General features: G+C 39.5%; 1 protein-coding gene across 3 annotated transcripts in view; it reads right to left on the bottom strand.

The window, feature by feature from the left end:
* The window catches only part of opcml (opioid binding protein/cell adhesion molecule-like), a 1,180,460-nt gene that overhangs the window by 22,531 nt on the left and 1,131,554 nt on the right, over positions 1-26,375 (bottom strand). For all 3 annotated transcript variants that reach the window (XM_034178871.1, XM_034178873.1, XM_034178872.1), the window contains 2 exons: positions 2,795-2,932; positions 2,582-2,702 (listed from right to left, as the gene is read on the bottom strand). In XM_034178871.1, coding sequence (XP_034034762.1) covers positions 2,582-2,702; positions 2,795-2,932 — 259 coding nt within the window. The remainder of the gene's footprint in view (positions 1-2,581; positions 2,703-2,794; positions 2,933-26,375) is intronic.

Below are 26,375 nucleotides of genomic sequence, written 5' to 3' on the forward strand. Positions count from 1 at the left end.
GATGGCAGGGGGAGAGAAGCTGCAGAGAGGTGTGTAAGACTACAACTCTGCTTCCTGGTCCCAACCCTGGATAGTCACGGTTTGGAGGATTTAAGAAAATTGGCCAGATTTCTAGAAATGAGAGCTGCTCCATCCAAAGTGGGATGGATGCCGTCTCTCCTAACAAGACCAGGTTTTCCCCAGAAGCTTTGCCAATTATCTATGAAGTCCACCTCATTTTTTGGACACCACTCAGACAGCCAGCAATTCAAGGAGAACATGTGGCTAAACATGTCACTCCCGGTCCGATTGGGGAGGGGCCCAGAGAAAACTACAGAGTCCGACATTGTTTTTGCAAAGTTACACACCGATTCAATGTTAATTTTAGTGACCTCCGATTGGCGTAACCGGGTGTCATTACTGCCGACGTGAATTACAATCTTACCAAATTTACGCTTAGCCTTAGCCAGCAGTTTCAAATTTCCTTCAATGTCGCCTGCTCTGGCCCCCGGAAGACAATTGACTATGGTTGCTGGTGTCGCTAACTTCACATTTCTCAAAACAGAGTCGCCAATAACCAGAGTTTGATCCTCGGCGGGTGTGTCGTCGAGTGGGGAAAAACGGTTAGAAATGTGAACGGGTTGGAGGTGTATATGGGGCTTCTGTTTAGAACTACGCTTCCTCCTCACAGTCACCCAGTCGGCCTGCTTTCCCGGATGCTCGGGATCTGCCAGAGGGAAACTAACGGCGGCTAAGCTACCTTGGTCCGCACCGACTACAGGGGCCTGGCTAGCTGTAGAATTTTCCACAGTGCAGAGCCGAGTCTCCAATTCACCCAGCCTGGCCTCCAAAGCTACGAATAAGCTACACTTATTACAAGTACCATTACTGCTAAAGGAGACCGAGGAATAACTAAACATTTCACACCCAGAGCAGAAAAGTGCAGGAGAGACAGGAGAAGCCGCCATGCTAAACTGGCTAAGAGCGAGTAGCTGCGCTAAGCTAGCGGATTCCTAAAAACACACAAAGTGAATAATGTGTAAATAATTTAGAGGTGATTCAGCAGAGGGAGTGCTTTAGTTAAGGCACGTGAAAATTACACTGTGAAACAAATCGTTATCTAGTTAACTAGATCAATCTAACTACGCAGATTAAACAGCTAACAGATACAGCAAAACACCGCTGTGCTCCGGAACAGGAAGTGATACAATACCGCAGTGAGAGCCAACCACCAGTAGAGGCAAGCCAATCTAGTTTACTCGAAGGACAGGATCCGTAGTTACAAACAGAGCAATGTAGTGTATTCTATCAGATGTCAGGAAAACTGTAACGAACACTACATAGGTGAGACTAAGCAACCTTTACACAAAAGGCTATACCAGCACCGCGGAGAGGGCGCCAGTGGACCTCAGTCTGCAGTTCATCTCCACCTTAAAGACACTAACCACACGTTTGAGGACAAGGAAGTTAAAATATTAGCCAGAGAGAAGAAATGGTTTGAGAGAGGGGTCAAGGAGGCATTCTTTGTGAAACATTTGAAACCCAGCCTTAACCGGGGAGGGGGTCTGAGACACGCTTTATCCCCTGTTTACAATGGGGTACTCAGGTCAAAGCAGTTTCAGTCTTTTGTTCATGGTAATGAGTCATTCACGTCATCAGCAGAGTCGCCAAGGCAGCCATCAGGAGAGGGTCCATCCCATCATTAGAGGGACAGCTGCCTGTCATTAGGAGGGTGCTAACTAGAGCACAATAGGTGCTAATTAGAGCTATGGTTTAGTCACTAGCCTATAGCAGTCTGCCTCTCGGTAGGAGGGGTCTGGTTAGGTTTAAAACTCCAGCTTTTGTGACTTCTTGATTATTCTTCTCTACAAGAGTCAAGACAGAAGTCAGACCACCAGAGCAAGAATTTTAGCTGAGGAAGCTTCTGCGATTTGAAGCGAAACGTCCTCGCGTCAAGCAACTCAGTCCAGTCAAAGATTCAAGCTTCTCTACTATCACAATTACTCCCAAACGATAAACCTATGGTCAAAACGTTACTTATTTCGTCTTTAATTAGTCCATTCCAGATTAGACTCAACATTCTGGCCAAGTTCTGTGAAAATCAGTTCATCCATCCACCCATTTCCATCCATCCACACTTACTCCAATCAAGGGTCATGAGGGGGCTGGAGCCTGTGAGGTGGGGTACACCCTTGACAGGATTCCAGTGTTTCACAGTGTCTTACAATTGTTGTCTCAATTTTTTTCCCCTTTCATCCTTTGAGGAACATCAGGAAATTTATCTTTGGCCCTTTTGCCAAGATTTCCATTTCTGGGTTAATGAACCAGCTGTGTAGCTACATCTTATTTCACTATAGTTTTTAATTGGGTTTGAAGTATCAAATTGCTTCCATATTGGTGTTTATTTATTCTCTTTGAGTTTGTGTCTGTTCAGGTAGACCACATCTTCAGGTCCAGTATTGTTTAAATCTATGTCGGTGCAGTTGTAACTCTTACCTCTGTCATTTTAAGGTGGACTTGTTTGGTAAAATTATTTTTATGATTTTTGACATGAGCATGCTTTAGGCCATCACAGCACTCAGTGATATCTCAGGGGACTTGCCTGCGGTCTTCTTTGTACCACTCAAAATCTGCCCTTGGGACAGCAGAGGCTTCACACTGCAGGACTCCTTTTTGTCCAACTGGAGTACCCGTACTTCTCGCCTTGGAAATGAAGGGAGGATCTGCAGAACATGTGGCAAAGTCAAGTAATCCTAGCAGCCTACATTTTAACTGTTTAATCACCGTGCTATGCTAAAAGGAATCTGGCACTTACAGTTAACAGTGACTTGCACTGTCTGGACATCAGGGGCTGATATATCATTAGAAGCGATGCATTCATATGATCCTGACTGCTCTTTGGTGATGCCTCTCAGCTGCAGATGTTCCCCCTCAGTGATGAATTTATGGATGCCTGTTGAAAAGAAGACAGATGTGGAAAATGATCCCATTACATAAGTAGTCTGACCTACACAGACCTCCAAAGTAGTCGGCATGTCATCCAAAACTTTGAATTTATGCGACCTACAACTGGCACAAAGAAGGAAGACACAGTTAGTTCCAGTTTAGCGTCCAGTGGTTGGTCAAATTAATCTGTAGATCATTAACTGCAAGCAGTTTTCATTTTTGTTTCGATAATTCCTGTGAACCTTTCACCAATTGTGTTCCTCTTCTTCTTCTTCTTTTTTTTTTTTTTTTTTACTTTTTCTGAGTTTCTACTCCACATTTTATTGGTGACAAACATTTATTCCCATTTTATTATTATTTTTCTTACTGCTCCTTTTTATTTTCACTTTTATTGCAACAGAAGTAGTTTAATTTTTATTTAAAGGGATAGAGCTGTACAAATACAGTGAATTATTATGACCACGATGGTTATTTTCAAGTACAGTGGATTTTAAAGGCAGCAAAGTAAATCAGACTTTCCACGTTGTATGACTGAAGTCGGTGAAACTCAAGCAATACGTGCAACACAAAAGACAAACGATCAAGCGGGCAAACTTGTCTTTGAAGATAGTGTGCTGCACAGTCCTTCAGGACAGAGTTGTTTTGATGCTGCTCCATGCCGTTCAGGAATGTGGCGTAGCCAGGACTCCCCATGTCTCAGTGAGTCATGCTACAGGAAAAAAGCACAACTCCACAATCGCACAACGGAACTAATGAAAATGCTCACTGTCAATTGACAGAGACGCTGCCAGCGGGGAAACAATACAAAGAAAAAAGTTCACACAAGAACACATTCTGCTGATGTGTTCTGAATCACTGTAAACCTGTTTGGCAGACTCTGCTGTCAAACTGTCAGTCATAATTTCCAAATGTTAAAGGGGAGTGATGAGAAAATGGCGTTCTGACCTTGAAAAAAAAAATGAAGCTACAACTGGGAAAACATAAAAACACTTTAAAACAGATTAAGGACATTTCTCAACATTGTTCATTTTCTTTTCAATTCAAAATAAAAAAAAAAAGAAATCTATATGTCATTGACTACCTGGTCTTGGGTAGATATTTTGGACGTGGCAACACCGTACTGGCACATGCTCTGACACCTGTACTAGCTTTGGGTCCTATAGATAATCAACCAGGTAGACAACTGGTCCTTCTCCAACTCCTGAATATAGTCATCTATCTGCTGCAGCCTGATGAAATGTGCATACCTGCCCAACCTGGTCTCATGGCAAGTTGTGATTCAGCAGCACGAAACTGACATTAATCTATTGGTTTGTGATATCGTGACAAAAAGTGCCTCATTTTCATCACAGTAGCACAAATTCATTCTCATTTATTCTGTGATGGCTGCAGGGGAGGGGGGCACTGTAGCCAAGTGCTTGCTCACAGGGGGTCGTTTTGACCGTTGGGGTTTTACATAATTATTGTATGGCCTTGCCTTACAATATAAAGCGCCTTGGGGCAACTGTTTGTTGTGATTTGGCGCTATATAAAAAAATTGATTGATTGATTAGGTTATGGTTAAGGTTAGGTGTAGGAATAGGGTTAGTAATAGTGAATTTAAAAAACCCTGTCATGAAAATTTGACTCATTTTGTGACGGGAGCACTAAAAAAAAACAACAACAAAAAAAAAACGTGAGACTGGGCTGACCTGCCAACATTTGAATGTACCAATGCGGGGCACCAATGGCGTGAAGCATAACTCGGGGGTCTGTGGGTGTGCCCATACCCACACAACTGCAGGACTAATGGGCACCCCACACACACTCATGCAAGATGCGAGACACGGTGCTAAATACCAGGACTGTCCTGCCCAGTGCGAGACGGTTGGCAGCTCTGAATGTGAGTGTACCCTTGGCCTTTTGCAGTTGCTGGTGTCCTCAGCACTGAGGCACCTTCATGCTGGATGTTGCCCAGGAAAGTGCACTACATGGCGAAAATGCCGTAGCTGGCATTCTGTCATGAAGAAAGTGAGATTGCTCATCTACGTTTCCCTAAAGGCCCGGTCCCACTGGCGTTTAGGAAGATTTGCGTATGAACTGCACACAAAATTGGTTTATATTCGCTAAACATCTTCAATATTGGTGAAAAATGCTTGTATGAGTCAGCCGACATCCGCAATTATCCGCAGAGGCACGTTTTTCCGTTGCCAGGATTTTTGAGCTGCACAAAATTTTGGTTGCGGATGACATCCACCTTACATACTCAATACATAGTCAACCTATGCACTGTATATTTGCCGTTATCCGCTGATATCCGCAACTGACAGGGTATTGCGGCTTGGCAGTGGACTGGGACAATGTGTAAAATGGATATATAGTGTGCCTATCACGTCCACATCACAAACTAAAATAAGTTGTAGCGACTGCATACATACTGGCCATGAATAAAGCGTTTGTATTACGTCTGCAATTGTGGACAATTTGCGAATGCATAACACGTAAACCCAAAGTACTATATAAATGTGGCAGAAATCGACATACCTGCCAGTCAATGCCAGTCCAGCTGTGGAGACGTACGGATGTAGCTATGGATCCCCAAAGACATAGTGTGATAGTTGCTGCCATCCAACAACATACCAATCAACTTGTCCAAGTCCAGCAATTGCTCCAGAGGCTGTGGTGTTGGTGTGAATAGTGATGCCGAAAGGCCCGAGTGCGCTTCTTTTATGACCGCAATGCAGATACCGCGCATGCACAATACAACCGCTGTTTCCGCAAGATGTGCGCAATGCATTCTCAATACATCCGTAATACTTCCATGATAATCACAATGCATCCGATCCATTTCCTCAATACATGCGCTATACATCCGTGATTGTTCGTCATATATTCACTATACATTATTTATATATCTGTAATTCATGCTGAGGATTTTGTCATTTTTGGTCAATTTTGTTGCGGATGAAAACGAATGCCCGAAATTTGTATACTCACTTCATGCACAATTAATCCTCTCCCCAGTGGGGCCGGGCCTTAAGCAACCATTTATTTGACAGAGTCATTCAAGCAGTACGCAAGGATCCTTCAAAGAGAACAAGTACCAAAGACATCTAGTCATCACCTTTCCTTGAAGTCAGGAAGCAGCAGGACCTTAAAGGCTCTTGGAAACACCTCTGTCTGGTGACCTCTTGAGTTCCTAAGATCTTCTTCGAACTCTTTTAATGTCAAAGACATGACAATGTTAAAGCTGAATTTGTACAAATTCTTTGCATTTGGACTATACACTGTTATGTTCCTCCCCATTTCACATAAAAGTAAAACTTCAGAAATACTGGTAACCTTGTGAATATTGGCGTAAACCTGTTTGGGAAAGAAAGACTACCAAATAAAGAATCAGCAATAACACTGCAGATAGCTCAAGGCATGCGCTTATTACAGAAAGAAAATAAACTAATTGCACTGAAACAAACCCACTTGACTAAAACCACAAATTAGCTTGACACTAGCAATGTTAAAAGCATGTTGTAGTGACAAAGAGACCTTAAACTATTGCTGCGTGGGTGTGAAAATGGATAGGAGCACTAATCCCAATCAGTAGAAATGTCAGTCCAGCGGTATCTGTGCATTAGCATAATATCATTATGTTTTCCAAATCGTCAGCTGTGCACACGGTTGCAGCTGGCTGGGGATTCACTGAAAAGGTTGTGGGCTCGGCATAATCAGCTTGTTGCATGCAACCAGGGAAGTGCTAGCACAGGTAATTGAACATTTTCATCATGGATAACTATATTAGGGAAACAGTGGGTGACAGAGTGGTGCTGAGTTACTTGCTGGTACTGCACGACTGCTTTAATGATGGCCATGGGTGGGAAATTTATAATCTAATTAACAATTAGCTCTTTGGCTTTGTAATGTATTAGCGTGCTATCTTGATTGCATTATACGCTGCATTTTCATTTCTTTTGGCTCTTAAGAGTCCTATTTAAAAACTTTCATATCAGTGGAATTTCATGATATAAGCAATGCCAATAACCACAATGCTTTTGTGCGAATTGACATTTAGATTTATTTTCCTTTGGCTGCTGAAATGATGTGGGCTCCAATCATTCATCCCCCCTCACACTTTATACGAACATTCAAACCTCCACAAATGAGTGTTATTATGGAATCCATCGAGTGAAAGGAAGCAACAACAACAAAACAAACAAACAAAACAGGCATTTCGAAAGCAAAAATGTTAGTATCAAAATCTACAACATCCAATTTATGCATTTTATTGGCTTTCTACTGATTCTCTCACCCTTTTTCATTGCCAAGATCAACATTGATCTTATTTGATAACGTTAGGATTTTTTTTTTGCAGTGGTATCAGTGGTGTATTGTAATAATTAATAATGATAGCATATACAGTATTCAAATGTAAATTAATTAAAATAATGACCATTTGCACAGTAAATTTTGCAGAGCAAAATAAACTATGCCGAAACTACATTTGGTTAAACAAACTATCACAGTGTAAAATCAATTCTATCATGCTGTGAATAACTCTTACTGCTTTTGAAAAACTTAAGATGATAGCGCTGATTTCACACTATAATAGAATTTATTAAACTCTTGTTGGAGTATGATTCATTGTAGCCCCTGTGGAGTGCATTTTACTCTACAAAATTTGCTGTGTAAAAAATTTCCCACAGCTGTGGTTACCAGGAGAATTCTGTTAAAATTACGGTGAATATGTAAATGGTTTGACATAAAATATGTACATTTTACAGTGTAAACCTGTTGTAATTTTATTGGTTATTTAGAAGATAAAATCTCTGCACAACGGTCACCTCATGTTTAATTATCCTCAAAATGTGGTTCAAACAGACACATCACCTCTTTTATCAAACCTTTAATTATCAGTATTTTACTGTATTTGTAAACTGTATTGTACAGGTTTTGGTATTACAGTTTTTCTGTATTTAATCTACAGTCATTTGCATATTCTACAATGGCATTGGATTATTTGAACATATTTGTACTGTTAAAGTCACAGTTTAGTTTTGCTCCACATTTTACACATTATTGCTGTAAATTAAACATTACTCCACTGTTTTCTTTTAACAGTTTTTTTTATGTTGTCATTTCACAGGATTTCACTGTTAATCTCACAGACATTTTTTTTACAGTGTAGGTGATTTGTAGCAATGATCTGTATAACTGGGGATAAAGAAAAAATGCAAAATATGCACAATGCACAATTTCTCCAGTCACAGCCAGAGAAGCCTGTAACTTTTTTCTGGGGTGGCGTTCCTCATTCTTCTTCTTGCATAGTCACTATCTACTCCATACTGATTTAACTTAGGGTGCCATACTGTTTGTATTTCTTCGTAGTTGATGTAAATAAAGTCAAAGACATATTCAGTGACTTGGAAATGCTCATGTATCCATCCCCTGACTTGTCTGAAGAAAACTGGCAATAAAATGTATTATTTACAGGTATTATACCAAATAGTTCCATTACTTATCAAACCAATCTTATCTTATGCAACCAATCAACCAACCAAAGATTACTTATGCAATCTTGGCTTTTATATTTTTAATTAATTTATCTGAAGTTGTAAAAATTTGCTTTCAGTTTGAGTTCAAGGAAGACAATTTTAAATTTTTTTTTTATATATATACTTTTGAAGGCCACTGTACACCTTAAACACCAACGAAAAGAAAAATTCACCGTTGTTCAACCTTGTGATGGTCTTATTTAAACATACCCAGCTTTGACAGTTGTATCATAAATGGCAAGTTCTGTTTTACACACACACACACACACACACACACACACACACACACACACACACACACACACACACACACACACACACACACACACACACACACACAAAATACATGCTTTCAAGTGGTCATCAGCAGTGGAGCTCTAAATGAGCGAAAACCACATTTTTTTTCCTGAACCTTGAAACTGGATAGTGTAGTTTCCAGCATATCCATACATTTATCACTTAGAAGATACATTTCTGGTGATATTAAATTTACATCAGAACAATTATGTGCAATGTCAAATTCAGCTAACTTCTAAGACGGAAGCAGGCAAATAAGTATTTGATCCAGTGTCGAGGTTGCAAGTTTTCCCACCTACAAAGAATGGAGAGGTCTATAATTTTTATCGTAGGTACACTTCAACTGTGAGAGACAGAATCTTAAAAAAAAAAAAAACAAATCAGAAAATCACATTGTATGAGTTTTAGATAATAAAACTACAAGAACTACAGGAAACATCTGACCTCTGTAATTGCAAACAAAAGCTTCTGTACCAAATATTAAGGTTTGTTTTTCTATTGTATTAAATACTTATTTCATGCAATAAAAAGCAAATTAAGAATTTAAAAAAATCATACAATGTGATTTTCTGAGGTTGTTTTTTTTGTTTGTTTATATATATATATATATATATATATATATATATACATATATATAGGTGTGTGGGAAAAGTATCCAACCTTATTATTTTTTTAAAAACCATATGGATTTGAATCACGTGTGATTACATCAGCCAAGCTTGAACCCTCGTGGGCATGCAAGAGTTTTTTCACGCCTGTCGGCGACGTCATTCGCCTGTGAGCACGCCTTGTGGAAGGAGTGGTCCAGCCCCCTCGTCGGAATTCCTTTGTCTGAGAAGTTGCTGAGAGACTGCGCTGTGCTTGATCAAAATTTTTTCAAAAACTGTGAGGCACATCCGAGTGGACACCATTCGAGAAATTCAGCTGGTTTTCGGTGAAAATTTTAACGGCTGATGAGAGATTTTGGATTGTTTCTATCGCTGTAAGGACTTCCCACGGAGCAGGACGTCGCGCAGTGTTCCGAGGCGACGTTGTCATCCTGTTTCAAGCTGAAAACTTCCAAATTTAAGCCTCTGTTGACCCAGGATGTCGTGAGAGAACAGAGAACTTTCAGAAGAGGTTGGAATCAGCAGTTTATTCAGACATTCCACTGTTAAAGGAGATTTTTTTAATGAAAGACGTGCGGACGGATTGGCGCGTCGGCTTGCAGCCGGCGCGGCGCGCCCACCACAGGAAAAACACCTCCGTTGGAAGCCTTAAGGACAAGTTGGAACATGCCCTGCTGTTAAACAATTTCTCAGATACTCACTCAACTGACCAAAAGCCACCAAAAGCCGCCTGGATTTTACAAATGGTTATCAACACAGAGGTGTTTTTCCTGTGGCGGGCACACCGCGCCGGATGCGATCCGACGTGCCAATCCGTCCGCACGAGGATTCAAGCTTGGCTGATGTAATCACACGTGATTCAAATCCATATGGTTTAAAAAAAAAAAACTGTCGGTTTCTTTTCTCGCAGACCTCGTATATGCACGAAATTAAAAGTGAAGGTTGGGGGAAGGAGTAGGGGTAGGTTATGGTTAGGGTTAGGGTTGGGGGTGGGAGTAGGGTTAGTAATAGTGAGTTAAAAAAACATAGTCACGAAAATTTGAATCATTTCATGACGGGGGCATAAAAAAAAAAACGTGAGACTGGGCTGATTAATCACGGGAACACTAGTAGCTGTGATACGTCACATTTGCGAAGTAAAAAGCCAATGGCTGAGTTGTGTAAGACTGTATTAATCCAAAACAGAAGTGAGGTGGGATATGGCAAATCAACCACCTGCAGATCTGTCTAGCATGACAGCTCTGGTATCTGTTATAAATTATGTTTAGTTCAAACATACTTAATTCAAAATTGATACTCAAAGTAGGTGAACTCTTCATTTCACTTTCCAAATTAAACAAATGTCTTTTGTTTCTTGATTCTGGCAGCATTTTCAACACTGCACTGAAACTGTTTTTTTTTTTTTTTAGTCACAGCCAATAAAGGCAACAATGGTTGCGTGGGTTTTATCAGCTTTCTGCTGATTCCCACTCAACCCACCACTGAGATGGGATGTGTGCATTGTGCTCATTATAGCTTTCCTCCCACCAATGTATCAGCATTCAAACAGCTTCATAAAATAAGTGAATAGCATACAATCAAGTCTCATACAATCAATGTACCATTGATTGTATGAGACTTGACCATTCCACAGCAAATACAGCATTGGCAAAATGTAGACATCTATAAAAGTGTAAGCCATAATGGACACTCTCGAGTATTACCTAACTGTGTACTGAATCTCTCAGATTTGGGCCAGAATTCTGTACTTGGCCAGTTAAAAAAAAAAAAAAATATATATATATATATATATATATATATGTGTGTGTGTGTGTGTGTGTGTGTATGCATCTTTCTAATATACAGGTATTATATGACTATGAATATGTAGGCATTTAGAGAATAACCTGATGATTTGCGGATGTTAATGCTGGATTTTGCAGTCGCAAATTGAGTTTTAAAAAGGAAATGGCTATTTATGACTGTAAATAGCCATTTTACTGTCCTTTATTTAATGTCCTGGTTAGCAAGTATTCATGATTGTAAATCTATTCGTGCACATGTGGTGAAAACGTGTGGTCGCTGAAGTATTTTATTGATCAGTATTAGTGATGGAGAAACCAAAGCGCTTTGAACCACTGAATCAATATGAAGCAATTGTGTTGAAATGGTTCAGTGTTTGAAGCTTTTGATATGGTGACATCTGCTGGCCAATCTTTAACATAGCACTTGCATTGAACAAAACAGCCACTGTTATGTATGTTAAACAATAAAGGTTCGATGTGCATTTTGAAAGTTTGACTATATTTTCATTTAAAGACATTAATGATATACTTGTCTTATAATGTGATTGTGTCATCACAAAATACTGTGTGTAACAGAGATATAAATTGTGAAATACAAAATACAGGGGATTCGGGGGCTTCAAAGGTTTTTATTTAAAAACACCATACTTTCAGTGGTGTTAGGCTTCAGTCTTCCTCCTGGCTTGAGTCCTCCTTTCCAGTTTTGGAGAGAAGACTCCACAGCACAGAAGTTGGTGTCATATGAAGACAGATTTTATCCAAACAGTTGTCTAAACTGTCTAACAGTTTCTGAAAAAAATTTCATGGAGCAAAGCGGCAGTCTCTCAGCAAGTTCTCAGACAAAAGAAATCCGACGGGAGGGGTGGACCAGTGCTCACTCAAAGCCTGCCCACAGGCGAATGACGCAACCGACAGGCGTGGAAAAACTCACGTATGCGCACAAAGGTTCAAGCTTGGCTGATGCAATCACACGTGATTCAAATCCATATAGTTTTTGAAAAAAATAAAAAGGTCCGTTACTTTTTGGACAGACCTCGTAAGTCATCCCATGAATCATTCTGCGGTTTCTTTTCACCGCTAAACAATTTAAAGTGTACAATTCACATATGTGTCAGCTTAGGGTGGTCCTCTATGGTATGCCCAAAATAAAAATGTGACTTTCTTAAGGTGCTTCTTGACAAAATGGTTCATCTTGATGATAAAATGTTTCATGCAATATTTTACGTATTTTGATATGACTGTTCTAACCACTGCCAAACGTGGGGTGGCATATTAGTGCAAAAGTAATGTACCTGTTCACAAATGAAATACACATTGAATCCATAGTCCTTTTTCCTTTAACTGATCATACAGGAGAGAGAGAAAAAAGTCTTATATGTCACTATGTACCATTTCGGTGAACACAAACAGTCACGGGGAGTGGTGTTTGGTTCCAATTTTCTTTGCCTCCAGGAACTGACATTGATGACACTCAACAACTTGTAGCAGGTACTGGTGCTGCTGATCCTTTGTTAGGATCTGATTGTAATCCTGGATAAGTGCAACTCCTCAAAGGTGCACTGACACGAGCATGCCTGTTACTCGAGCAATAGCACAAACGTTGTCGTGAAGATCCCACCCGCTGTGTTCCCAGCTGGACACTGTTCTTTGTTCTACAGCCTGCCACGTGCTCTGCGCTGGACACTGTGTATATAAAATAATTATTTTGTGGTGGATTAATCATTTTTTTCTGCAAATTGGCCGTTGAAAATGCCTCTAATAGCATCCTGAATCACAAAGGAGGCTGCAGCCGGAGCCGTGTGCATGTGCGCACCTACCAAGCTGCAGAAAGCATTTGGAGCTGTCTAAAAAGGTAATTATTTGTCTTGTTTACATTGTCATGGCTTGATAAAACAGCTGTGTGTTCTTTCCTTCTTGTGTGGAGCTGTTAAAGTGTGTTTATAACAGATTTAACTTCTTGTTATAATCCTTCAGATGAGCTGTGCACTGTTGTGATCCGCTGACGTCACCACTCGCTCTGTTCACTTCTTTATTCCACTTGACGAGCTGCACGTAGTGTTGGAGATTAGATCACGCTACATAGCCTGACATTTGTGCATGAAAGATTTTTTGAACATTTCAAAATTCCCTGTGCGCAACAGTGCGCCCCGTGCCCCTCTTGCGTCGTGTCTGCACCTGTTAAAGATGATTTTACTCTCCAACACAACACAGTTCGTGCTAGTGAGTAACTCAAAGGCACGCTCGTGTCAGGGGGCCTTCACTCAGCAAAATCACTCACAGCAGAAATGTTACCCAGGACCTGCTGTGACGACTGGAATGATGGGTTTTCTTCCCACTCTGAGGGTCCTTGATGAGGAAGTCCATGTTGATGTTGAATACCTAAAAAATGCAACCTGAGGCACAAAATGTGCCACTAATGAACTAATGTATCCAGTCCATAACTCAAAATGTCACTCTCACTTCACGAAAACAGGGGCTGGGCAGCAGTGGCGGTCCTAGAGTGATTTACTCCCGGGGCAAAACCCCCTGCGTGCCCCCCCGCGCGCACACTAACGTGGCCTCCACCTCCGCCCCACCACCCATGAAAACACTAACTTTGTCCAAAACACCCACAATCCCACGAATTAACTCACAACAGCTATTTTCAAGAACAAATTTCCGGTTTTAATGACTACTGCAATAACAAACACAAAGATAAACAATAATTACTTCAATAAAGTTTTTGAACATAAAAAAACTTCACATTACAACTATGTACAGTACAGGTATTTAAGAAAGCACAACTGCAGTACAGCACCACCCGATGGTCAAAATAGTGCACTTTGCATTATCATAGAGTACCATTCACCATAATGAACAAGACTTAAACCTCTGTTAAAGTCTCACCATATAAATAAGTGCTCACTATCCGTGATGTGAAATTCCATCAAGTAGGAGCATTTCTGGGCAACCTTGAGCAGCCTGCACACTCAAGATTTTCAGAAAATGTGGAAAAATGTGGCAAACCCAGAGAGTGATGCAAAAAATATTCTGCACTCAGATAAGCATTTAGCCCCCTGAGAAAGAACCAGATTCAGTCTGTGTGCATAGCAATGCACAAACATTGCACTGGGGGCTGTTGCTTTAACTTTGGCCTCAAACCATTGAGAGCTGAAGTCATGACAGCAGCCATGGCTTCTTCATAAGGAAGACTATCAAATGGCTTCGCCAAAATCCGGTCCACAACATTCAAATTGTCTGCCATTATGTGCAGCTTGCTACCTAGCTAGCTCGCTAGCTGGGAATGGCGCGAGGCTAGTGTGAAGTGTGTCCGCCTTTGAGTGCTTTGTGACGGTGGAGGAGCTCAGCAGCACCCGCTGCTCGGTAGGGACAGAAACTGCGATAGAAGTCAGAAAGAGTGATAGAAGTCAGTCTCCAAACACAAGCAGCTACAAAAAAACCCCACCAGAAATAGAAGCTCGATTTGTCACTAGTCGTTTTTAAACAAAGAAAATGCCGCTAAGAGGATTAGGAAAGTCTCCGGTTCAACTCAGAACAGAATGAAAATTAATAAATGCTCCCACGGATGTTTACACCAAAAGATCACTGATTCGCTCATTTCGCTGTCAATCAAAAAGGGATTCAGCCTCAGACAGATCATCCAATCATCATGCAGAAGCTGAGCGTCCGGGCCAGCCGAGGCCAGCCCACTGCCCCATAGACCCCCAGACACACTGAGCGTCCGATGGGCGGGACAAAGCCCAGCATTTATCCAATGACTCGTCTCGTTTCGCTGCATGCTTTGTGTCACTATTGAACTCTGTGTACGCTCAGCGTCCACACTGTTTAAAGCACTGTGAAGCTGCAGGTTTGAGTGAGAGGAAAGCTGCGTCGTTACCACTGATAAGAAGCTGATTCTGAACAAAAGTTGAGTGCGTTGTAGCACATATTTAGTCAATGACATGTACACACAACAGTATATATTTGATCACTTATTTTTTTGACATTTTATGGGAAGCTGAGCTTCCCTTGCAGTCTTAGAGCAATCGCCTCTGTAGTAGTGTAGTACTTTGTAGTTTTTTTTTTTTTTTGACCGTTTTTTTTTTTCCCGCACGGTCGGCTGCCCGGTCGGCCCGCCTCCAGGACCTCCCCTGCTGGGCAGCAGTAGTTAATATTCTTAAAACCTCATGAAATTTCAGCCAATTTATTTTTACCACAAAAGGAACCAAAAAAAAAAAAAAAATGAAGAAGCACCTTCACAACGTTGAAGTTTCTTTTTCACGACCATCCTAGTGTCGCCTGTGTGTCTGATTTGCATTGTTTGTTTTGTTTTGTTTTTTCTCATGACAGATGACCACACAATGGTGCATTTGGAACCAGACTGAGTCCCACCTTTTCATGTAGATAATAGCCCAATTTTACGGTACTTACCAGAGTTCGAATGCACATTAACACAAATGTAATTGACCAAACAAGAAAGGTGTGAAAACACCCATTAAATTACTAAAACCTCCACAATATGCTACTTCAACAAACAGCATTTTTCAACTTTTAAATTTTCTGATCAGTATTTAAAGGCACTTTGTGTACAAATTAACAACATTGACTGAATTAGCATGTGCACATGGACTGTTTGTAAATTAGATTGATGTAATACCCCTTAAGGGGGGTATATACTCTTCTACAGGTAAAAAAAAAAAAAAAAATCCAACACAAATGTCAAAACAAACTGCCCTGATGAATGGATATAAAGAAATCATAATGATCACATTACAATGGATGAATGAATATAAAAACAATCATCATCAACACCCACCATCAGTGGTCTGCAGTGATGGTCGTAATTCCGGCACAGCATCAGTGTCACTGTAGCATGACTGGATGACTAATAAGAGAGCCATTAAAGTGCCGGGTGGCAGCCGGCACAAATGAGCATCTAAAAGCACTCAGCGGAGCACCTCAGCTATATTAGCCATTAGCTTAAGGAGCTTTGCTGCCGAGACATCGTTCTGTGCAGATTTTGTGGAAAGATTAGTGCCGTGCAATTACAAGTCATACAATAAAAAAGACTGCAGGAAACTGTGTGGTATACATCTGAGGTGCATGGCTTCAACAATCAATGTGTTCTTTTTAGAACGTCATCAAAGAAAATCTGGTGAAAGCAATGACACAATTTGTGGACAATTTTACTTCTTGTTGGCAAATGCTAAAAGGCTCAAGCTTAAATTGAACTGACTTACTTGGATGAAAATAATGCATTTGCTGAATCTACTGAGATGTGAAGTGAAATTACTGGAACTGTCACAGAGTCACGTGCAAATATACAGAACCCACGAGGAACATCCTCAGACAAGAGCAAACAAAGATTTCTGATGTCTGCCAATCTGGATCTGGATCACCTCCAAAATGCAGGAGAGTCTTCAATGCCCTAGTATATATGTTGTGCAAATTTGGTGAGAATCAATGAAGTAGTTTTGATGTAATCCTTCAAAGCCTATATAAAGGGAAATCTTGATCCACAATCCAGATCCAGATCCAGATCACACCCAAAAGTTAATAGAGTCTTCCATGGCCAAATAGGTATCTGTGGTGCAAATAGTAGTAGCTGCAGTTTTGACGGAATCCTTCAAAGCCTATATAAAGTGAAAATTGATCCAGAATCCAGATTCAGATCTGGTTCACCTACAAAATATAATGGAGTCTTCCACCTAATATGTATCTGTCGAAAATTTTCTCAAAATCTGTGCAGTAGTTTTGACTTAATCTTGCTAAAATTAATCCTTCAAAGCCTATATAAAGTGAAACCTGATCCAGAATCTGGATCCACATCACCTCCAAAATTTAATGGAGTCTTCCTTTGTCTAGTATCTATCTGTGGTGAAAATTTCATCAAACTCTGTGCAGTAGTTTTGACATAATCTTGCTAAAGGTCAGACAGACACAGACAGACAGAGAAATAAATAAATACCAATGATTTAATTGCATCCTTGGCGGACTTAATAAGAAGATATGTAGAAATGTAAGCAGGAGCCAGTAAAGTCCACATTTCAATATTTCCCTTTCTTGGTCCATGGAGGTTAAAGTTTTCCAGATAATAACACATATTTTTGGGGTCCTTAACAGATATCATTTTCTCTGAAAAATATATGGCTGTTGGAGTTTTTGTACTTTATTTACACACCAGATGACCAGTTTTTCAGCCAGTTTGATAGGACGTTCGATAGGAAATTTGGGTGCGACTGTACTGTACTGTTGTTTAAATAATAGGGCCTCATTTACAGGTTTGTGACTGTTAAAGTATGCACAAACACCATAGCATAGTGCCAGTCTGTACCTCACTCTTAAATATGAGAGTGATTGGGGTATGTTCAATTAAGATATAATGTAAAATATACATTAACTCTGTAATCTGGATCAGATCTAGATCAACCTTTGCCAGTCGATAAAGGATACCATCCTAGATAATGCTGGTAAATATGAAAGAAATTCAACCTTTTTTGAGAGAGTTCTGAATTTTTGAAAATTTGTTCAATGTTAAAGGATAAGGATTTTCCAATTTTCCAAGATTTTTCCTGACTTTGACCTTTGAGCTTGAAAATTAAATCAGTTCTTACCTATCAGGATATGAATCCACTGTAAAAAAAAAAAAAAAAAAAAAAAAATCAGAACGATATATGAAAACTTGTGTGTTCCAGGCTGTTCACAAACAGACAAACAAACAAGCAGGGGCAAAAACATAACCTACGGCCAACTTCTTGGACAGAGGTAACAAAACAAAAAAAATCTTTGTAAATGTTGAGTATAATAAACTGCATAAGTAAACCATTAAACGTTACATTAAACGTAACGTAACGTTAAACATTAAACGTAAAATTCTTTCTGCGTCACATTACTGCCTGTGATCAACTATGCATTTACTCTTAGAAAATCATCTGCACAACTGTTTCCACCCCAATACATGGGTGATTCTTTAACTACGGGCACTATTGGCCTAGTAAATGTAATTTCCACCACACCATTGCCTTACAATATAAAGCGCCTTGGGGCAACTGTTTGTTGTGATTTGGCGCTATATACATGTGCTCTGATGTCACTGTTTATCTCCATAGAAACTACCCAAGCAATCTTTCATACAAACTGTTTAAAGGGACATTACAGTGTTGTGGTGGAAATTACGGCAATAGTGTGGGACAACTACATTTTGTTTCAAAAAATCACAACAGTTGTATGACATTGAATACCCCAATTATGTTTTGATTATTTTACTGATATTTTATTCAGAGATATTTTAAAACATTAGGAAAAAAGTTTCTTTACCATTCATTTTTATCATTGAAGATCAAAAGTCTGGATGTGGGACAAGCACAAAACGGCAATATTTGCATATAATGATGCTGACAAAAAGGTGAAAAAGTCATCATAGACTACTAGAACAAATTTCTTAACACACTTTCATTGTAAAGATAACTATAAAAGTGTGAAATTTCCCCTTTTTTTCTGTTTTTTATACAATATGATTAAAGGACATAATAAGTGCCCGTAGTCTAAGAATCACCCACATAAAAGCACTCACTGTCTGGGATGTTAGGACATCAGGCCTACTGTGTTTTAATTATTTATTTTTGCTGTCACCTTGGAAATTAGGCCGAGGTCTCTCATCATCAAACCCACCTTAGAGGTCCATGGGCTGCATATGAGTACTGTTTTCCAGTGTTTTCACTCATCAGCGGTGTGTGTGTTGGAAACACAAAGCTGCTTTCATTGGTCCAGTGAAAAATTGTGATCCGAACTTGTCCTTGTCATCTGAGACCACTTCTACAGCCGCTACAGTACATCTCTTAAATAGTGCATATACAGTAATACATTCTTCAGTCTAATAATGTGGATTTTATAATGGTTTTTTTTTTTAATCATCTGATGTGAACTTTCTACATGCAAATTTTCTAGGGAGAATGAACAGAGTAAGAATTTTATTGTGTGGTGTAATTGCTTGTTTTTAGTGTGCACATGACAATAAAAAAAACTCTTAACTTCAATCCAGTTTTTGTTAATATACATTTTTATGAAGAGGTAGTGGAGTTGTTCAACTGAGCAAAATAAGACCAACATGCATGTGACATTCAACCCACCAGTGAAATGATCTGTTTAGAAGTCTTATTAATTATAATCTATCTGTTCTATTCATTGGGAGGCTATTGGCATTGAAAATGAATGATTTGTAACTACCTTACATTTTGTGTGTCATTGTACTGACTTATAGTTTCATGACTATACATATGTGATATCTTATTTTTGTATCCTTAAAAGGTTTAGTAGCAGGTGCCAACCTTAACACACAAATTAAATCTCACTGCCAGCACTGCTTTTATTGAACAAGACTTTTGCTCAAAATATATTGAAGTGGAAAATTCAGCATTCACTGACAAATGCAGTAAACAACCAAGGGACCAGAACGGAAAGCTTTGCAACCACCGTGTTTTTTTTTTTAAACACTCCAACCTCACCCATCCCGCTACTCCATTAATCACACCATGTAATTGTCACCATCTATATGGAGCAGGAGCATTATCTCAAACACAGGAACAGGCAGATAAATCTTTAGTGTTGTTCCTGCATACGTAATTGTTCTGCAATTTTAGAAACTGCTACACAACAGGCGATGGAAAAAAAAAAAATCTGATTAATGCTGATTATTGATTAAATGAGCCAATATTGATTCTCAAAATCACAAGACTGTCTTTCCAATGTGAATATGTGTACATTTGTAATTGTTAATTGGTATGAATCCTGCTTATCCTACAGATAGCTGGAACTACATCAAATGTCAGCCCAAACCACAGAACCACCAAAATTAAATCTCCTGTAACCATGTGGGTTCCTGACCCCATTAGATATGGTTAGGTTGAAACCTAACCAATCCACTAACATTGTTTGAGAGTGTAAGAATGTCCACTGTGATTGAGTGATGTCCATATGTGCCTTAAAGCAGTGGTTCCCAATCCTGCCCCTCTGGCCAGATCAGCTCAGTCAGGTGTGCTCAGCCAATCAACAGCTGGTTGTACATTGGAACACACTTGATGTGGCTCATGATATGCTGTTAGAATAGGGAGAAATGGAAATTGTGTAGAGCTTCAGGCACCAAGGACCAAGATTGGGAACCGCTGCTGTACAGAAAAACTCTTCTCAATGGTTTGAAATGAGAGGGCAGATATTTATGATGTCACAAAGTAAAACGTGTAAAGAAAAGATAAAATAATATCTTATATCAAAATGTAATCAAGCTTGCCCTGACCTACAAGCTGCCTTGAGGTGATCTTGCTCCTCTTCTCTTGATTGGAGATAATAATGACAACAAGAGATATGTGAGTATTTTCAATTCAGCCACATATGCACTAGGACTCTATACTTAAATGTGGTCTATTAAACATTAGGTCTCTCTCTTCTAAGTCCCTGTTGGTAAATGATATAATAATTGATCAACGTATTGATTTATTCTGCCTAACAGAAACCTGGTTACAGCAGGATGAATATGTTAGTTTAAATGAGTCAACACCCCCGACTCACACTAACTGTCAGAATGCTCGTAGCACGGGCCGGGGCGGAGGATTAGCAGCAATCTTCCATTCCAGCTTATTAATTAATCAAAAACCTAGACAGAGCTTTAATTCATTTGAAAGCTTGTCTCTTAGTCTTGTCCATCCAATTTGGAAGTCCCAAAAACCAGTTTTATTTGTTATTATCTATCGTCCACCTGGTCGGTACTGTGAGTTTCTCTGTGAATTTTCAGACCTTTTGTCTGACTTAGTGCTTAGCTCAGATAAGATAATTATAGTGGGCGATTTTAACATCCACACAGATGCTGAGAATGACAGCCTCAACACTGCATTTAATCTATTATTAGACTCTACTGGCTTTGCTCAAAAAGTAAATGAGTCCACCCACCACTTTAATCATATCTTAGATCTTGTTCTGACTTATGGTATGGAAATAGAAGACTTAACAGTATTCCCTGAAAACTCCCTTCTGTCTGATCATTTTTTAATAACATTTACATTTACCCTGATGGACTACCCTGCAGTGGGGAATAAGTTTCATTACACTAGAAGTCTTTCAGAAAGCGCTGTAACTAGGTTTAAGGATATGATTCCTTCTTTATGTTCTCTAATGTCATATACCAACACAGAGCAGAGTAGCTACCTAAACTCTGTAGGGGAGTTAGAGTATCTCGTCAATAGTTTTACATCCTCATTGAAGACAACTTTGGATGCTGTAGCTCCTCTGAAAAAGAGAGCTTTAAATCAGAAGTGCCTGACTCCGTGGTATAACTCACAAACTCGTAGCTTAAAGCAGATAACCCGTAAGTTGGAGAGGAAATGGCGTCTCACTAATTTAGAAGATCTTCACTTAGCCTGGAAAAAGAGTTTGTTGCTCTATAAAAAAGCCCTCCGTAAAGCTAGGACATCTTTCTACTCATCACTAATTGAAGAAAATAAGAACAACCCCAGGTTTCTTTTCAGCACTGTAGCCAGGCTGACAAAGAGTCGGAGCTCTATTGAGCTGAGTATTCCATTAACTTTAACTAGTAATGACTTCATGACTTTCTTTGCTAACAAAATTTTAACTATTAGAGAAAAAATTGCTCATAACCATCCCAAAGACGTATCGTTATCTTTGGCTGCTTTCAGTGATGCCGGTATTTGGTTAGACTCTTTCTCTCCGATTGTTCTGTCTGAGTTATTTTTATTAGTTACTTCATCCAAACCATCAACATGTTTATTAGATCCCATTCCTACCAGGCTGCTCAAGGAAGCCATACCATTATTTAATGCTTCAATCTTAAATATGATCAATCTATCTTTGTTAGTTGGCTATGTACCACAGGCTTTTAAGGTGGCAGTAATTAAACCATTACTTAAAACGCCATCACTTGACCCAGCTATCTTAGCTAATTATAGGCCAATCTCCAACCTTCCTTTTCTCTCAAAAATTCTTGAAAGGGTAGTTGTAAAACAGCTAACCGATCATCTGCAGAGGAATGGTCTATTTGAAGAGTTTCAGTCAGGTTTTAGAATTCATCATAGTACAGAAACAGCATTAGTGAAGGTTACAAATGATCTTCTTATGGCCTCGGACAGTGGACTCATCTCTGTGCTTGTTCTGTTAGACCTCAGTGCTGCTTTTGATACTGTTGACCATAAAATTTTATTACAGAGATTAGAGCATGCCATAGGTATTAAAGGCACTGCACTGCGGTGGTTTGAATCATATTTGTCTAATAGATTACAATTTGTTCATGTAAATGGGGAATCTTCTTCACAGACTAAAGTTAATTATGGAGTTCCACAAGGTTCTGTGCTAGGACCAATTTTATTCACTTTATATTGCTTCCTTAGGCAGTATTATTAGACGGTATTGCTTAAATTTTCATTGTTATGCAGATGATACCCAGCTTTATCTATCCATTAAGCCAGAGGACCACACCAATTAGCTAAACTGCAGGATTGTCTTACAGACATAAAGCATGGATGACCTCTAATTTCCTGCTTTTAAACTCGTAAAACTGAAGTTATTGTACTTGGCCCCACAAATCTTAGAAACATGGTGTCTAACCAGATCCTTACTGTGGATGGGCATTACCCTGACCTCTAGTAATACTGTGAGAAATCTTGGAGTCATTTTGATCAGGATATGTCATTCAAAGCGCATATTAAACAAATATGTAGGACCTGCTTTTTTGCATTTACGCAATATCTCTAAAATCAGAAAGGTCTTGTCTCAGAGTGATGCTGAAAACTAATTCATGCATTTATTTTCCTCTAGGCTGGACTATTGTAATTCATTATTATCAGGTTGTCCTAAAGTTTCCCTAAAAAGCCTTCAGTTAATTCAAAATGCTGCAGCTAGAGTACTGACGGGACTAGAAGGAGAGGAGCTATCTCACCCATCTTGCCTCTCTTCATTGGCTTCCTGTTAATTCTAGAATAGAATTTAAAATTCTTCTTTCTACTTATAAGGTTTTGAATAATCAGCTCCCATCTTATCTTAGGGGACCTCGTAGTACCATATCACCCCAATAGAGCGCTCGCTCTCAGACTGCAGGCTTACTTGTAGTTCCTAGGGTTTGTAAGAGTAGAATGGAGGCGAGCCTTCAGCTTCAGGCTCCTCTCCTGTGGAACCAGCTCCCAATTCAGACAGGGAGACAGACACCCTCTCTACTTTTAAGATAGGCTTAAACTTTCCTTTTTGCTAAAGCTTATAGTTAGGGCTGGATCAGGTGACCTGAACCATCCCTTAGTTATGCTGCTATAGACGTAGACTGCTGGGGGTTCCCATGATGCACTGTTTTCTTTCTCTTTTTGCTCTGTATGCACCACTCTGCATTAATCATTAGTGATCGATCTCTGCTCCCCTCCACAGCATGTCTTTTTTCTGGTTCTCTCCTCAGCCCAACCAGTACCAGCAGAAGACTGCCCCTCCCTGAGCCTGGTTCTGCTGGAGGTTTCTTCCTGTTAAAAGGGAGTTTTTCCTTCCCACTGTAGCCAAGTGCTTGCTCACAGGGGGTCGTTTTGGACCGTTGGGGTTTACATAATTATTGTATGGCCTTGCCTTACAATATAAAGCGCCTTGGGGCAACTGTTTGTTGTGATTTGGCGCTATATAAAAAAATTGATTGATTGATTGATTGACTGTATAGTACAGCCAGTCAAAGTCAAACACAGGGAATCATAGGTGAGAGTGTCCAGTATGGAATGGCAATTTAAACAACCAAGTTCAGCACATATAGTCCTAAGACTTTTCAAAACCTTCCTTATGTGGTTAACCTTTATTTCAAACCATTCATTATAGCTGTGTCAACTTTAACATCACTGTTTTCAAAAGGTTTCAACACAATATTTGTTTCAAAATTTGAAAAACTGGTTCCAGGTTTCAATAGTGCCATTTGTTGTTATACATCAACCTATAGAAACTAGTTCTGTTGAGATTGGTCTCATTTATGGTTTAGTCAACTGAGAATTGGTAGGACTGCACACGTGAAAAAGGACTGTGAGCATTATGTCCTCTGCCCTGGAAGTTCGTAACAAGATAAGAGCACACGCCCAGGGTTCACACATACCAGTAGGACATACTTTTCCCTTAGCCAGTAAACATATTCATAATTTGCACCATTATTTTGCACTAGAAACTATTTTTTGTTCAAAAGAACAGTCTTCTTGTGGAATAATATCAGAGCGTAAACCTTGTAATGCACAGGTTGTTTTTAAGTTTGTTTAATTTTGTTTTTGTGGCATCAGCTACTAATCAGAATCAGAATTGGTGCTGTCCAGACACATTTTGAATTGGGAGATCAGCTTCAGTATCCACCCTTCAGATATGTGTGTTTATTGTGCAGTGGATGGGGGGCTGGGGTGGGGTGTTCCTTTGAAAAACTCCTTTTCAAAGGCCAGAACTATGAGACATGAAGCCACTTGCCCACAGAGGACACTTGATGTGAAACAGTGAGGTTGTTCTGACAGCAGCCAGCAGGTAATTCTAGACTTTCATGGTTTCTAACCATTGCAGAGCCCTGTAGTCATTCTCTAAGTTGAATTCTGTATCCAGCAGACATTGCTTGAAACGGTCCATGGTGCATTTGATGGCTATAGACACTCCAGCTGCCCCACCAAGCATGGTGCCTCCCTTAGGACTCTATTCCTGCTGACATCGACCACTGTCCCTTTCTCACTCACCTTGCCGTCACGTTCCACCGATACCTCTGCCTCAGGCATCAGTCTGGGTGTTGAAGGGCAGAGTAAAGTTTAGTTGCATCTGCCATCATCTTTATCTTTTTTATGCCCTTCGAGGGCCACTTTTTTTTTCCTTTCCCAGCATCCTCTGAGAGTGAAAACACTGCTGCAGTGTGGCTCTATGTTATGGTAAAGTTTCTTTTTGAAGGGGACGACTGGGTACAGATAATACTCTTAATGCCCCTTTCTCCTGAACAGCACTCACAACACATCACTTTACATACCAGTTTCACACTGATTACTTTTTATTTTTATTTATTTATTTATTGTGAGTGTGTATTTGTTGTTTTTCTTGGAAAATCAACTATTTCGAGCTTTTCTTAGCTCATCTTAAAACTAAAGATGTTTCTGGCATAGAAGACCTTTGGTTGGCAACAAAACTGTTCAAAAATAGGTCTTTAAAAACAACTAAAAAATAACACAAAAGGACATAAACACCATGTTTTGCATCCACTGACAGCTGCATAATTTTAAATATATAAGTAGGACAGGTACCGCCAAATAATGATGCTTGTACTTTAAACAAAAGGAAGAGCTTCCTGATGTCACTGACCTGATTTTATACCTCCAGAGCTTTAAGCACTGCGCAATGACAAACAGTGAACTCTCCCACTGTGTCCCCGCTCATGTCCCATAAGACTTTAACAATTACCAGTGTTGCAGTATTGCATTAGCAGCTCAATTACAACATTGCGGTGCTGTTGTAATAGCAAAACTCCCTCACGGTTGATGGCGTTAACGCTTTAACCACAGCTTTCTGTTGTTTAATTGTTTCATGCAGACCAACGCTGCAGTGAAAATCAGACAGAAAAACAACAATGGATCTGGCTGTTCAATTTTGTTCAGATGGAAACACAGTAATGCTTTAAATGGGTTGAATAACATTTGGCAAATATAACTGAAGTTGTTTTCATAGAATGCCATTTTATTTTAGTAAGATATAGAAAGGTCAAGAAGGGTTATAATTTACATCCTAATTAAGTGTTTGGGGAATATCCATGCTGTTCAGGATCCTGACCTTTGTGACATAGAATTGACCAAAAAATACACATTTTGTGTTTTTAATCACGAGCTAACCAGGCACATTATGTTATATTCTCACATTTAAGACGTTACATTTGGCCACAGAATCCATGATGCTTAAAGGACTTTTGTATTAGAATGACTTTGTCAAAATGTATACAATTTCATGATATGATGTGACATCATGTTCTGATATTATACCTAATGAGAAGCATTCCTGTTGTGGTGTTGTGTTTAGATTGCGTAAACTGACCGATATAATCTGCCATTTGCTTTGACAGACCATTGCACAAAATACAATAAATAACAACACTGTACAAACACATACAAAATGACAAATTTATTGAAAACTTTGCTTGAGTCTTCTCCTGTGCATCCTACCTATAATTTGTTATACTTATATTTATTGCCACCTCGCGTTATTTTGCCAACTGCTCCCCTGGAGTGGAT

Source organism: Thalassophryne amazonica, chromosome 9 (assembly GCF_902500255.1).
Source record: "Thalassophryne amazonica chromosome 9, fThaAma1.1, whole genome shotgun sequence".
Classification (NCBI taxonomy): domain Eukaryota; kingdom Metazoa; phylum Chordata; class Actinopteri; order Batrachoidiformes; family Batrachoididae; genus Thalassophryne; species Thalassophryne amazonica.